Source organism: Aquarana catesbeiana, linkage group LG01 (assembly GCF_042186555.1).
Source record: "Aquarana catesbeiana isolate 2022-GZ linkage group LG01, ASM4218655v1, whole genome shotgun sequence".
Taxonomy (NCBI): Eukaryota; Metazoa; Chordata; class Amphibia; order Anura; family Ranidae; genus Aquarana; species Aquarana catesbeiana.
The window spans coordinates 368,627,645-368,643,012 of record NC_133324.1 but is presented as its reverse complement, the minus strand read 5'-3'; the positions used below and the strand labels follow the sequence as shown (position 1 = coordinate 368,643,012).

Below are 15,368 nucleotides of genomic sequence, written 5' to 3'. Positions count from 1 at the left end.
ATGAAGGTGTCACGAAGAGGCCTTGCAGCTTACGCATAATGTGTGCTAACTAAACCCCTGTTTTTAACACATACTGTTGGACGGGTTAATTTGGTTAGTAAGCAGACTGGATGGTGAGTTCAGCTGGGAATTTTCTCTGGTTTTGTCTTTCAAGTATGGGGGGGGGGGGACTGCACACAGAAGGTTTTTATCTTAACCTCCCTGGCAGTATGATTATGTCAGATTTTTGATGCTCAAAGCGGTACAATGTTTTTCATGGAAATTTGGCGTTTTATATTGTAGGTCTGTAATTCTTAGGAATAACACACTTAAATCTGTCCAAACAAGAGTCTACTAGACATCCCGGGTATGATAAAGTTTTAAACACAAAATCATTAATGTATAATATAATAAATAACTATAAATAATTATAACAAATAATAATAATAAAAATTATTCAATAATGTAATCAAATCAAAAACACTGAAATTTGCTCAGTTGCAGAATTGCCGCTGTCATTACTTTCAGTGTTTGATGAGGAATTTCCCCACAAATCACTATCGCTCAATTCTGCAAGTGATTCTAATTTATTATCGCTGTTTTCTAGTTGGTCTAAAACCACTTTTGATGTAAAGGGACACTTTTTGGTAGCTATGGACAATCTCCAGTTTCCAGAAAGAAAGAACAGTATTTACAGAGGTGGCTCTAGGCTTTGTGAGGCCTTAGGCAAAACCTAGACGTGAGGCCCCACTCATGCCCATAATGGGAAAAATAATTTAAGCGATAAAAATGAACTGTATAAATTGTATATATTAAAAGCCTTAAACACTATGAACTATAATTTCACAGTTTCTAGAATTTTCTCTAGCAAATTATCATTAAACATATATATTACATGCACACAAATATAAATACAATTTGTGAAGCTGCTACTAGTAATGTGTAGTAGTAGTAGTAGTAGTAGTAGAATAAAAGTAAAAAATCATATTTCTTCATTCACATAAAGCTCATGTTAATATAACCCAGCATAGAGTTCCCCCTTACATCAGAGTCTGCAAGATTCCCCCTTACAGTGCAAGGGGAAATTTTGATGCAAGGGGCAATGCTGCAGACTGGAGTAAGGGGGAACTCTAAAGTAAGGGGGGCTATGGTGACTAGAGATCACCTTATATCAGAGTGCACAGCATTCCCATTTACATCAGAGTTCCCCTTTTTATCAGAGTCCGTGGAGTTCCAACTTGCATTTAAAATGAGAACTCCAATGTGGGGAATACGCTGGTGACCACAGACCACCCGCAGAGTGAATACACTAAGGTATAAGGTGGGGGGGTTACTAATATAAGGGGGAACCTTTATATCAGTGCCCCCTTAGCTTACTGTATTCACTCCCCCTTACATCACTGACCCCCATCAGACTATCCTTGCAGCGCTGTCACTGACCTCCTCTCAGGTGCACCGTACAGGGCTCAGCCAGACGGTCCTCTCTGTGACCCCCATCCTAGCAGTGCTCCAGCTCTTGACTCCTCTGTAACCCCCCCCCCCCCCCCCCCCCCAGAGACAGCAGACACAATAAAGAAGATGGTCAGAGGCTGTGCAGATATGATACAGAAAAAGGTCTGTGCAGACATGATACAAGAGATGGTCAGGGTCTGCAGAAATTATACAATAGATGGTCAGAAACTGCGGGCATGATACAAGAGATAGTCAGAGACTGCAGGCATGATACAAGAGATGGTCAGAGACTGCGGAAATTATATAATAGATGGTCAAACTGCGGACATGATACAAGAGATGGTCAGAGACTGCAGACATGATACAAGAGATGGTCAGAGACTGCAGACATGATACAAGAGATGGTCAGAGACTGCAGGCATGATACAAGAGATGGTCAGAGACTGCGGACATGAAATAAGAGATAGTCAGAGACTGAAGACATGATACAAGAGATGGTCAGAGACTGCAGACATAAAAACAGGAGACGTCAGAGATTGCAGAGATGAAAACAGGAGACAGTCAGAGATTGCAGACATAAAAACAGGAGACGGTCAGAGATTGCAGAGATAAGCACAGGAGACGGTCAGAGATTGGTAATGACAAGCAAACTCTCACATTGCTGCAGCAGCTACCAAACACTACAGCCACAGACAACATCTCTTTGATGGGGGTGGAATGATATGTGATAGGGGGTTCTTTGGGAGGGGGAAAGACTTGTGCTGGGGGGTGAGGGGGATGGATTTCATATCCACCCCCCCTTGTAGCACCAAATCTTCTACAATCCTAAAGTGTCCATATATCCTCTCCCCCAAACCACTCCAAGTGTACTGTATGTTTATCTGTATGTGTGTCAGCCAGGGAGAGATGCCACTTTGCGGCTGTCATACGAAGCCTTGCTCCTGGGAACCAAGACACCCCACGGGCATTCCGGGACTCTGATTCACCAGGACTATCCTGGGGACGCTGAGCTACGGGTAAATTAGGCTTTTGCGAGGCCCCTTGGATTGCGAGGCCTTAGGCAAAGGCCTAATTTGCCTAATTAGAGAGCCGCCTATGAGTATTTATAATATAACCGCTAAGGAGGTTAATGCATAGAATGCATTAAGATTAAAAAAAAAAACTTCTGCCTTTAGAACCACTTTAATGCTTAATGTAAACCTATAATTAGACCATACTGGGCAAAGTAACAGATTTGCGTTACTAAAGGTCCTTAGGGAGCATTTAGATAACTTCTTTTCACCTTGTTGACCCAGTCCAGTTCTAGGCTGCCTTAGATTCCTGTTTCTGTTTGAACTTGATACACAAGTCTGAACTTACACAGTGCTATGCCCCTTGCCACAAAAAGACACAGAGGCTTATCATGTGTTCCCCCATACCTGGAAATACAGGGCATTTCTCTTGGCTCCTAAGTGGATTAAGGCAGTTGAAAAATAGAGGAAAAGGGTCAGAATAGTCTCCTTGGGGTCCCTAGAGTATGGCCAAATTACAGGTTGTGCTTTTTAGGTTTTTTAATTTCTGGGGTTTGCCAACTGCTCTTCAAAGAGGAAACCAACAAAACATATGTAATTAGACCAAGGGAGCCAAATAGTATATGTATCTAGATAATGTTGCTTCTCTTGGGTTCGATATGGTTTACAAAGAAGCAGGAGATTGTAATTGCTACATAATTCTGTTAAAGTAAATCTTATATTGCTAAAATACAGGTGCTGCCATTGCTAACCCCTTCTGAAAATGCTAGTTGCTTGACCACTATATTGGCCCTCTAGATTCAATATCTTCAAAGTCATTGACCTCTAACAAGTTTCCGATTAGTAGTCTTTTAACGACCAAACCTCTTTAACCTGACCAGTCTCAGGTCCCTGATCAAAATATTGAAGCCAAAGGGTCCATATGACAGCCAGCACATAGCATTTTAAGAAGCCGAGGACAGCAATGACAGCTTCCATGAATCCTTCGTGGCAGTTTACTGTAAAAGGGTTTCATTGTTATGGTTTTCCCTGTTTAGAAGATTTGTTTTCACTTGTGCTGTTTACCATTGTTACTAAGAGAAAATGTAGGGCATTTCATAATTTAGTGCTGTCACTGGAACAGATGTAGAGAGCAAAACCTGTTCCAGTGACAATTGTAAAAGGTGAAAGAAAAACAACCTCTCCTGTTGTATAGCAGACCTCTTTCAGTGCTTTGATTTACCTGACCTGTTCCCATCCACCGTGCCAATCACGGATGTAGCCGCATTGATTTTTCTTTTCCTTTTTTTTTTTTCTTTTTTTTTTTTTTTAAACAAGATTACTTTATTGTACAGAACATAGTTGTCTTGATGTAAATGTTGTTCTTGAACTTATCAATATTTTTTTATAGGTACGGCACAGATGGTGTGAGCTGGTTATAAAACATAAGTATACAGCAGCCTATAAGGATGTGGAAATATTCCTACTGCAGGACCAGGTATGTAAATGGACAGATACATTTATTTATACATATCTTAGGTCATTTCTAATATTGATTTTCATAAAATGTAGATCTATACACAAATGTTAACATAAGCTGTATTAACATTATTGCTGGGCTAAATACTGGTAACTATTAGGTAATGGAAGGGCTGAAATGCTCATCTTTCATAGGTTTTCTACAGTTCTTTCTTTATCACAATAGTTGCTAACTGTCAGGTGACCAACTGGTGCCCTCTATCACCCTGGAAAACCACCCGGATTGATTTTATTACTGTCTGTATATTTTGTGTTGTTTAATTCTTGGAAGGTTTTGCTCTTTTTTAAGTGCATGTAATTCTACGTAATTTTTTATAATTTTTTTCATTAAACTTTTTTCATACTTCACTGCTTGGATATTTTGTAGTGCATGCTTTACACAGTCTGTACTACACAGCTGTCTTTTTCATTTTTTGGTCCTCTTATTGGGCATATACTACACCTAACTGGTGAGTAAGTGAGTAGTTAATACAAATATTATGTGATATTCACCTATCTTTCTGTTTCTATAGTTCTTACATAGTCCAAGACCCAGGAAGTTTGTCATGTGGTATTTGTTTAAAAGGAGGAGCTGTTCTCAGATTGGTTAACTCTCCCTTTTAGCTGAAATCATGTGACCAAAGATATAAGCTTTAGGTTATCTGAGAAGCACTAAGGCTGGCCATAGTTGGTTCAATCTCAGGCGGTTCAGCAGGGACTGACCGAGATTCAAACCATGTATGGGCAGGCAGAATGTACCCAAGTTGATCAATCGGGGTGCAACCAGCCTGCAGGATTTTGCATGCAATTACAGCTATCATCTTTATTTATTTTAATGAAAAAGAGACCTTACAATCACTTAAATGTACATTAACAAAAATGTAAATGCTTTATCTAAAAAAATTCCAATCTTTTAAAAGTAAAGTATGACACTCACAATAGCTAGGGGAGGCAGGCAGACATCAGTGTTTTGTAGTCAGGAGGGCAAAAAAAAAAGATATCAACTTTTCCTTCTATATTTAGGATCAGATCTTGGTGATACACAACATAGCAGTAATAACCATCTTGAAATATAGAAAGTTGGCCTAGCCACTTGCTGCTTTCTGGTAGTAGCTAATATGCTTTTTGGCTAAAGGTATTAGGACATGTTCCAAATATAGGTTTAGGTTGTAGTGTTTTACAGGGAATATTTGTCACAGGACCTGTAGTCATAACCGTGGGTTATGGGCAGTTATTTGCAGGTAACTGGACACTAGAAAAAAAGTTGCAGGGACATACCCTCTTTAACCCCTCCTACTCCCATTTAAAATCTTGTTTGCATGTGTCATTTATTAAGGTCTTTGTGCAGTGTGTTGTACATATTGCTCCCCCATGATCCCCAAGGTCACTGTGGGACTTTAACCTGATTCTCTAGGCCACCGGTTCTCAACCTGGGGGTCGGGACCCCCTCGGGGGTCGAATGATGATTTGCCAGGGGTCACCGAATCCTGGGCTGTTCCTGAAGCCCGCACCACTCTCCAGCCTTTTTGCAGTCGCCCAGCAGGGCTGTTCCTAGAGCCGGCGGCCGCCCACCGCATGGCTGGAAGGCAGAGACTAGAGGTCAGCTGACTGGTGAGGAATGTGAAGTGGGAGGGGCTGGAGAAGACCCTATCTCCTGATTTTGGCATAGGTGTCACTGCTACGAGACACCACAAAGTCAGAGACTCCGTGAGTAACACTACCTGTGACCATTAAAAGTCCCCACTACAGTTCTCAGATCAGCATTGATCAAGAGCACCTAAGTTGGCTGATCAGAACTCCTCCCAGCACTACCATTCATCCCATTCCCCCCACCAAGGAGTAAGAGAAGGAATAAAAATTGAGAATACGTGGAAGGGAGAGGAAAAGAGGGGGAGGAACAAAAAAAAGGGAGAGAAAGAATAAGAGAAAGAACAAGAAAGATGGCTAGAGAGAGGGATGGGGAAAAAAAAAACAAGAAATTAGGATAGAAAGAGATAAAAGGGAAAGAAAGGAGAACAAAGAAAGAGGTGGTACATCCTGAAATGTACCATGGGTTTTAATACTGTACAAGCGGAAGGGACTCGGAGGGCACTATATGTCCGTGGGTTAGGGGCGCAAGTTACTTGTCTTGCCTTGGGTGCTGACAACCCACGCTACTAAAATAATTTTACTGTTAGGGGTCCCCACAACTCGGGAAATTTTATCAAGGGGTCACAGCACTAAAGAGGTTGAGAACCACTGCTCTAGGCCCTTCAGAGGCCACCATTCAGATTGCAAATCATATTTACTAATCTGATCTCACTCTCAAGGTGGCTTTTTTGTTGCTATCATCTGTACAAGGTGGGTCTCTGAGTTAATGACCTTATCCTGTAAGGAGCCCTTGCGAGAGTTCCACATGGAAAGAGCCTCCTTTCGCCCCAAGATGTTTTCCACCCTAAGCAAGACATTGTTCTTCCCTACCTTTGTCCTACCCTGAAAGATCCCAACTCAACTGTCTAAATGTAGTACACGTTGTGAGAGTCTATCTCTCGGCTACAGCTTCCATTAAGCAACTTGACTCACTCTTTGTCCTTCCCCAAGAATCCCATATGGGGCTCTCTGCTTCCTACTCCATTGCTAGGTGGATTAGACTGGTCATCAGGCTTATGGTCCCAAGGATAAGGTTCATTTTTCCCTATTAATCTGTACTATACCAGATCTGTTAGCGCTTCATGGGGTTTTCAGCATCAGACAACTGTTTCCTAGATTTGCAAGGCTGTTACTTAGTCTTTCGTTCACACATTTGTTACGTTTTACCAAGTCCATGCTTCCTCTAATGCCAGTTTTATGTGAAAGGTGCTTCTGAGCTCTGGTGAGCCTTTCCTTACTCCATTCTTACATGCGCCTGTAGACGTTTTATGCTGTGTTGCCCACCCCCCAGTTGGACTGCTTTGCGACATGTCATGGTTATGTGTAGAGATCCTGTATCCCGTACTATATACAAAGAAAAGGGTTTCGTTAGTTTTTTCCAATATAAGTAATCTTTGCAAATTGCAAATATGTATCCCTAAAGTGTTTTAAAATCAAGATAAAGGAGCAAAGTAATACATCTGCAATAATCTTTGTAGAGTAATGTTGTAATCTTGCATGTCTGTGTCCATACCTGCATAGTGAGCTGTCCACTGACAATTCAGAAGCATTTGTTATCCCTTAAAATTCTCTGGAAATGTATTGGTGAAGATATATAAAATGTTATGAATGTGAAGCATCATATTGGGAGGTAAGGATATAAGGGCTTATGTATAAATATGTGCTGTAGGAAAAGTATCTTTGTAAGCAGAACAGCCAATCAGCTTCCTTCTGTTATTTCTGCAGTCCAGGCTTAAAACAAGTAATGATTGTTTTTTTGAGCACACTTTTCATACAATAGCCCCAACCTGTACCTTCACTGAGGACAGTGGAGTTGTCTGAAGTTGTTGGATCTACCTCACTTTGCTCTATGGCTTAAATCAAGATCTCACATTACTCAAAGCACTGGGGAAAGAACATGGCAACCAATCTGGTTTCATTTGTTTGGCCCTATCTTTATTCATTCTAGCCATACAGATCCTAGGATTGGGTACTTAAAAATGTGTCAGGGAAAAGATAAAGACCAGTCACTTCCTTTTAAATCTAACATGTAGTACTTGCTAGTTCTACACAGAAGTGCACTGCTATATGTGTTTTTTCTTTTTCTACATTTATCTTTGTTATTTATTATTATTCACAATAATTACACAAGTCCAGAATCAGGATAAAGGGCATGAGAAAAATGTTGCAGGCATAGTTATACAGATTATGAAAGTTTGTGTCCAGCATTGTTGAACAGGATCAGTAACATTTTTGCCACAAGGGGAGGTGAGAATAAAATCTCAGAGTGTACCTTAAATGGGCATAGCAAAGTTCAGAATTTCATTTTTGCCTTCTGACACTAAAATAGGAAACTACTCCGAGTGGGTTTTTTTTTTTTGTTTGTTTAAGTTGTGGATAGATTAGGAAGGGCCTTAACGTTCCTGTCAGTTTAATATTTGCCATCAGTGTCCCTTTGAGAGAATTTCCCTTCACTTTTGCAACAGGAAGTAAAAGGAAATCTATACAAATTAGGGATTATTCTCCTTTTACAAAGTTGACACCAGAACAGGTCCTTACTGGAATAAAACCACAATTCTAATGCACTTGGTGTGTCATGAAGATGCAGTGCCATGTAAATTTGGATACAGAAAAATGAAAACAAAAATGCAAAAACAGTGTTCAAACCCACTTAATTCCCAAGATGTATTTATTTCAGCTGCCATAATATTTTTCAGTCTTAAGAAGATACCCCAATGGCATTATCTGTATTACCATGATTGGAAAAACCTCAGTGGCATCTAATTTTCCTCTATTACGTTCTTCAAAAACACCCATTAGCAGCAAAAGAGTAGTATCCAATAAAAGCTATAAAACAAAAATATGAATGCACTTGGTGTGTCACATAGATGCGGCACCAAGTAAATCTGAATACAGCAAAATTAAAACTAAAATACAAAAAAAGTGCACAAAACCACGTAATTCCCAAGATGTATGTATTTCAGCTACCTTAATATTTTTCAGTCTCAGGAAAATACACTATATTACCAAAAGTATTGGGATACCTGCCATTACACGCACATGAACTTTAATGGCATCCCAGTCTTAGTCCGTAGGGTTCAATATTGAGTTGGTCCACCCTTTGCAGCTATAACAGCTTCAACTCTTCTGGGAAGGCTGTCCACAAGGTTTAGGAGTGTCTATAGGAATGTTTGACCATTCTTCCAGAAGTGCATTTGTGAGGTCTGGCACTGATTTGGATGAGAAGGCCTGACTCTCAGTCTCCGCTCGAATTCATCCCAAAGGTGTTCTTTTGGGTTGAGGTCAGGACTTTGTTCAGGCCAGTCAAGTTCCTCCACGGCAAACTCTCTCATCCGTGTCTTTTTTAGACCTTGTTTGTGCACTGTCATATTGGAACAGGAAGGGGCCATCCCCAAACTGTTCCCACAAAGTTGGGAGCATGAAATTGTACAAATTGTCTTGGTATGCTGACACCTTAAGACTTCCCTTCACTGGAACTAAGGGGCCAAGCCTTACTCCTGAAAAACAACCCCACACCATAATCACCCCTCCACCAAATGATTTGGACCAGTGCACAAAGCAAGGTCCGTAAAGACATGGATGAGTGAGTTTGGGGTGGAGGAACTGGACTGGCCTGCACAGAGTCCTCACCTCAACCCAATAGAACACCTTTGGGATGAATTAGTGCTTGACTTTACAAATGTGCTTTTGGAAGAATGGTCAAACTTTCCCATAGACACACTCCTAAACCTTGTGGACAGCCTTCCCAGAAGAGTTGAAGCTGTTATAGCTGCAAAGGGTGGGGCAACTCAATATTGAACCTTTCGGACTAAGACTGGGATGGCGTTAATGTTCATGTGTGTGTGTAAAGGCAAGCGTCCCAATACTTTTGGTAATATAGTGTATCCCTAATGTCGTTATCTGTATTACCATGACTGGAAAAAAACATCTAATTATTACCTATTCCGATATTCAAAAACATCCACGACGAAAAACACCACCAGCAAAAGAGTAGTAACCAATAAAAGCTAGGAAACCAAAAATTTGAATGTGCTTGGTGTGTCGTGGAGATGCTGCACCAAGTAAACACAGATACAGGAAAGTTAAAACTAAAATACAAAAACAGTGCGCAAACCCACATGGGTTTGCGCACTGTTTTTATATTTTAACCCTTACTGGTATATTCACCCTCATCATTAGTTTAGTGACAGCTGTACAATATTAAACTTCCCATTTCACCAGGACAAATAGAGAGGACTATCCTACTTGTGTAGAGGTATACGTTTACCTTCCTGTTTTATCCATAGAAAAACATTGAGGTTAAACACATATTTTTAATGGCACGGTCTGTGTTCCTATAGGTTTAGGTATTTACAGCAACTAGCACATAGATTCCAACCACTTGTAAAAAATATAGCTCCTCTTAAACACCTCCTGTTCGTCCTTCCATCGGTTCTCCACCCACAGTGGGTGCCAGCCCCTCTAGAAGCATGTCTTACTCCATGGAACAGTCCTAATAGCAAAATTAGGGGGCGCACACCACATAGATCAACCGCATCCAGTGGTAAGCTAACAGAGCCTTCAGCTACAATCCACACATCTCGGCAGTCCACAATCTTGGCAGATTGTGACACAAAACATTGCACACTACAGTTAATTACACTGCTATAACTACCACAAAATAAAAGTGCATGCATGCCATGACACAACATTCAGAAGCATAAATACATGGTATTTTCATCAGTTTAGTACACACTGCACTGTGTAAAAGTATGTTTTGGACAGGTTTAGGGAAATGTTATAAATGTTGAAAGCTTCACTAAATTAGCTAGTTTGTCACTACTAGTAGTGAGTAATAAAGGATACAGATATAATGGGGTGTGAATGGGATGGGAGCTGCATTTGAGCAAAGGATCCTCTTGTAATAAAAGTGTTTATTTGTTCTTTTCTTCTCCACAGGCCATGGGTGTGTATCTCTATGGAGAATTAATGTTGAACGAGGATGCCAGACAGCAAGAACTTGCACACAGATGCTTTGCTGTTGTCAGAGATCAAATGGATGTATCCTGTGTAAAAGTGGTGGGAGAGATGTTGTTTTAATAGATTGACTTCCAATGTTCATTGCTATGATAAAACGACCAAGCTTTCAGTGTGGTCATGTTAATGCAAGTTAAAATGAATAGGATTAAGAGCTGTACTATGGGTGGATTACTTGTTCTAGAACAAGGCCATATTTGGAGCCTGTCTTCCAGCACATTCATGTGATCCCTCGGTGCTAGACTAGAAACATCATAGGCTATGTAGCATGTTTCTAATGTACAGAGATAGAAAATATTGCTATTCCTAGCTAGTAAGACTGTATGTAATGTCTTTTTTTAGGATTTTTACCCTTCTATGCACTAGATATGAACAATAAATATATTTTTATACCTTTAAAAATATGTACTGTGTCCCTAAATATCTCCCTTCCTTTTTACAATTGAAAAACCGTACATCTAGATGAGGCAAAAGTATGCAATAAAACTGGATCTGTTGCCTAGAGCAACCTATCAGGTTTTCAGTGACACAAGAAATCTGCTTTCAATAGGTGTAAATAAATCCCAGTGAGCTAAGCACTATATTATAGCACCCGTTGAAGTTTTCTACTCACACAAAGGGTTTCTTACACTAAACAATATATCTGTCATAGGAGATAAATCCCGAAATCCTCAGAATCAGTCATGGCTATCATGTTATCGGGTTCTTCTTCTAAATCTCTGCATGAGATGAAGCTCTATAAATGGCCTTAACTTACACAATATTTGAATCATACCCTGAGGTAACCTTGCTGGTGTTTGTACATGCAAGTTTAACACATATTTAATTTGGTTTGGTATGAAGGTCTTCTGTAGTGCTACATAGTTTAGATACTTCACTAATGAAATAATACATTTGACAGACTTGGAGTCTGTTTTTTGAGTGGAAGATTTCTTTTAGTGAAAGCTTGTCACATTCAGCTTTACAGATGTTATGAATCTCATTAACCTTTTTTTGGTCGGCATAGTTAATATAAATATATGAGAAAATATTTTCATTTAGGAGGTCAGTCTTTTTAAAATGAAGCTATTGACACAGCTTTATTTTATTGCTGATTCTATTTTAATTTGCAGGGTAAGACATGAATTGACAAAAAAAAAAATTAGACTGTGGTGCAGTATATACGTGCTACTAACTACTGATTCCCATGTGCTACTGTGATTAAAACTTTCATTTACAGTATGTTGTGTAGCTTGAATGAAAGAAAGTATTCACATCACCTAGTATTCACAGCACATAACTTAAAGCATATATGTCAATCCGGCCCGTCAGGCTTTGTAATGTGGCCCTCCCACCCAGTTTTGAAGCCAAATATGGCAGAACTCTATTCCTCCACTGCGCTGTCACTTGTAAACACAGACGTCTTCTGTGTTTTCAAGGGACAGCTTTGCTTTCAGCGGCTTCCAGCTGAAACAGATACCTACACAGTGGGGACAGCTCTCCAGAATTTGAGAGCGAGAACGATCTCCCTTCAAGGCAGCACCATCTACACAGAGAGGTATACCAGAGCCAAATACACAGGTAGTAGAGAGCCCCCTACATAGGGAGTTACTAGAGCCAGCCCAGGTGGGGGGGGGGTGTTGTACTCTGTGCATAGGCCACCCCTAAACCCTGCATTCTGTGCATAGGGCACTCCCTAAACCCATGCACTCTGTGCATAAGGCACCCTTAAACCCTTGCACTCTATGCATAGGGCACCCCTAAACCCTTGCACTCTGTGCATTGGGAACCCCTAAACTCTTGCACTCTGCGCATAGGGCACCACTAAACCATTGCACTTTGTGCATAGGGCACCCTAGAAAAATTGGCCCTTTGAGAGCAACCATACTGCTGATGTTGCCTGCAATTAAATTGAGTTTGACACCCCTGAAATAAAGGATAACTAAAGCCAAGAACAAAAATATAATACATTGCAGCCTACCTGTCCTTAGATGTGGTGATTGCATTCTTTTTTCCAAGCTAAGAACATTTTCAGAAAATACATAAAATACCTGGCAGAAATGTAGTGCCCTTGCCAATTCCTGTTCTCTGCACTAAAAGTGTTCTTTTCCTGTGAACAAATCCCTCCATGTAATGGAGATGAACAAAGGTAGAGATTTTGAAGTCCAGCCTGTGTGACAACCATGGCTCCATCCATAGATGCACCTGGAGACAGGAATTGTGTAATTCGCAGGATCACCATGTGAAAATAAAAGGGAAGAAAGCCTGAAAAAATACTGTCACCACATCTAAGGACTAGTAAGCTGCAATACATTTTTTGTTCGGGGTTTTAGATACTCTCATACAATTCATTCATATTTCAAAATGGGATGGGTGTGAAGTCACTAAACCTGATAGATATTATTAAACATTAATGGTACAGAAATCCTAATTCCAAACAAGAAAAAAATGAATATATGAGAAATCACCCAGCCTTCTGTTGTATAGAGAATATAGTTGCTGTTGCTTGACTGCCGGCTGTATGGGATGGAATGCTATGTAGGCAGTATTGGCCTGCTGGGTAATTAGTATTGCCAGAACTATCATAACTCACAATTAAACTGCAAAACACGTGTCTAATCTTTTTTCTCTTTTTAGGGTGTCTGTGTTACTTAACAACAAAGTTTTTTTCATGTTCAGTTTCCTGTAAATTGTGCAGATCCCATCACAGCTATCAACACTGGCAAAGCAGCAAACATGTATGAATGTTTAAGAGTCTAGTTTGTTTGAAGTATTTGGAATTCTGGCCGCAGATGATGAAAGGAAATTGTTTCATGTTCGAAGCCATTCTGTAGTATTGGTGTGGCTGTTTGGGTTCCTGGCATGCTGATTTGTGAGTTAAGATTAAAATCACATTGCCAGGGATTACCACACAACCATGTCCTTGGCAGCTGCAATGGAAAGACCAGCTCTCTCCACAAATTGAGACTATAAACGCCTAAGCACAAAAAAGCATAAGGAAGAAGAGAAGAGCAGCACTGCAAATCTTTACTGGCAGAATATCTGCCTGTACTCTAAGCAACCGACAATGACCTTTCTAGCAAGGTGCAGAGCTTAGCTGATTGGTGAACAGTGATTAATGTCCTCTTTGTTCACAGTGGCTAAGTTCTGCACCTGAAGAGAGGGAGAGATGGAGCCTGCTCGGGCACAGAATGAAAATGCTATCGTGTAGCTCTGTAGATCTCTGGCAAACCTAAGCATAAAATCAGGGATTAGAGAAAAGGCATAACCCAGAAAAAATGCCATGAATGCTCTTGTTCTTGATGTGGTAACTGGATATGATGGGTTTAGGTTACACTATGCATGGGCATTCTAAGTGGCACCAGATTGTGTAATTAAATAATTCCAATGCCACTTTGATCTTCCTGATTGGTCATGGTGCGTTACTGAGGCTTTACAGGAACTTTTCCACTTTCTTCAGTTCAACACATAGGATGGACCCGTCCTCTTGTGCCTACTGAACTGATATCAGTTCTATCTTACACACTGGCTCAGTTCAGCAGGAACAGGAGTTAGGCCCTTGAGCAAAAAAAGACATCAGTTCTAAAGTGTACTACCAGGACTGACATAATGTTTTTTTCTATTTTTATTCATCTGTGTTAATCTATATATCGCTTCAAAAGACTAACATACAAATGTTGTTTGCATCCATCTTGGCAAAAAAGTTGTTCATAATGTCAGTGTCACTTTTATTATTGTGTTTAATAAAACTGTAGAATAGAAACCTCTTGTTTGCTTTTTTTTTTCATTCATACAACGGTAATTGGTCACTTTGTAGCCTAAGCAAAGCATTTATCTTTTGATAAGGGAGAAATCGTCATCACAGGGTAACAACTCATATTGCGCTTGATTTCCGTTTTATTTTAAATCAATACATTTACATTTTATCTGAGAAATAAAAGGCAATGGATCACATAAGAGGTTTGCCCATACATAATTATCTACATTGACTCGAGTAATATTGTCGTAGTTTGGAACATTGCATTTTTGAAGGCCCTTGTTGACTTCTTAGGCACAATTTAGGTTGGTGAACTATAAATGCAGTATAGTGAGTGTTGTCAAAATAATATAGGAAGTGTGTTACTGGCATGATCACTAGGTGAAAATAAAGCAACAAAAACCTGAAAAAAATAATAAAGCCATCACATCCTTTAATACAAAGGCGGACAAATTTGTTAGTATCCTTTCATGAAAAAAGAAGTACCCATAATTTTCTCTGAAATAACATAAAAATTACAATAGTAGATGGTATCCATCGTTTATTCCGTATCTATTAAAAAATTATTTTGATTCAACAGAATAGTTTTAATAATAAAACAAATGAAAATGGCATACAAAAAAAATAATGGAACCCTTATCTTAATATTTTATTGCATGACCTTTAATATCAAACACTGCAAATAAGCACCAGCCAACAGGAAGTTTGGCCCACATTTGTTGAGAAAACGGCTCCAGTTGGCTCAGGTTTGAAGGGTGCCTGCCTTCTCCAAACTGCAAGTTTGAGCTCTTTCCATAGATGTTTGCTAGCATTTAGATCCAGGCTCATAGAAGGTCACTTCAGAGTAGTCCCGTGTTTTGTTCTTAGCCTTTCTTGGGTGATTTTAGCTGCATTTTTTTTGTGTCAATATCCTGTTGAAAGACCCGTGAAGTCCTTGATAATTTTGTGATTTCATCATGATTTAAGGCACCTTGTGCCAGATACAGCAAAGCAGCCCCAGAACATAACCAGTCCTCTTCTGTTTTTTAATCGGTAGGTACAGTGTTTTT

The 15,368-nt window shown here is 39.9% G+C and overlaps 1 protein-coding gene across 2 annotated transcripts in view; it reads left to right on the top strand.

The window, feature by feature from the left end:
* The window catches only part of AOPEP (aminopeptidase O (putative)), a 615,981-nt gene extending 601,656 nt beyond the window's left edge, over positions 1-14,325 (top strand). For both annotated transcript variants that reach the window (XM_073633214.1, XM_073633224.1), the window contains 2 exons: positions 3,832-3,918; positions 10,506-14,325. In XM_073633214.1, the coding sequence (XP_073489315.1) occupies positions 3,832-3,918; positions 10,506-10,646 (228 nt within the window). In that variant the 3' untranslated portion in view covers positions 10,647-14,325. The remainder of the gene's footprint in view (positions 1-3,831; positions 3,919-10,505) is intronic.
* The last annotated feature ends 1,043 nt before the right edge of the window (positions 14,326-15,368 follow it).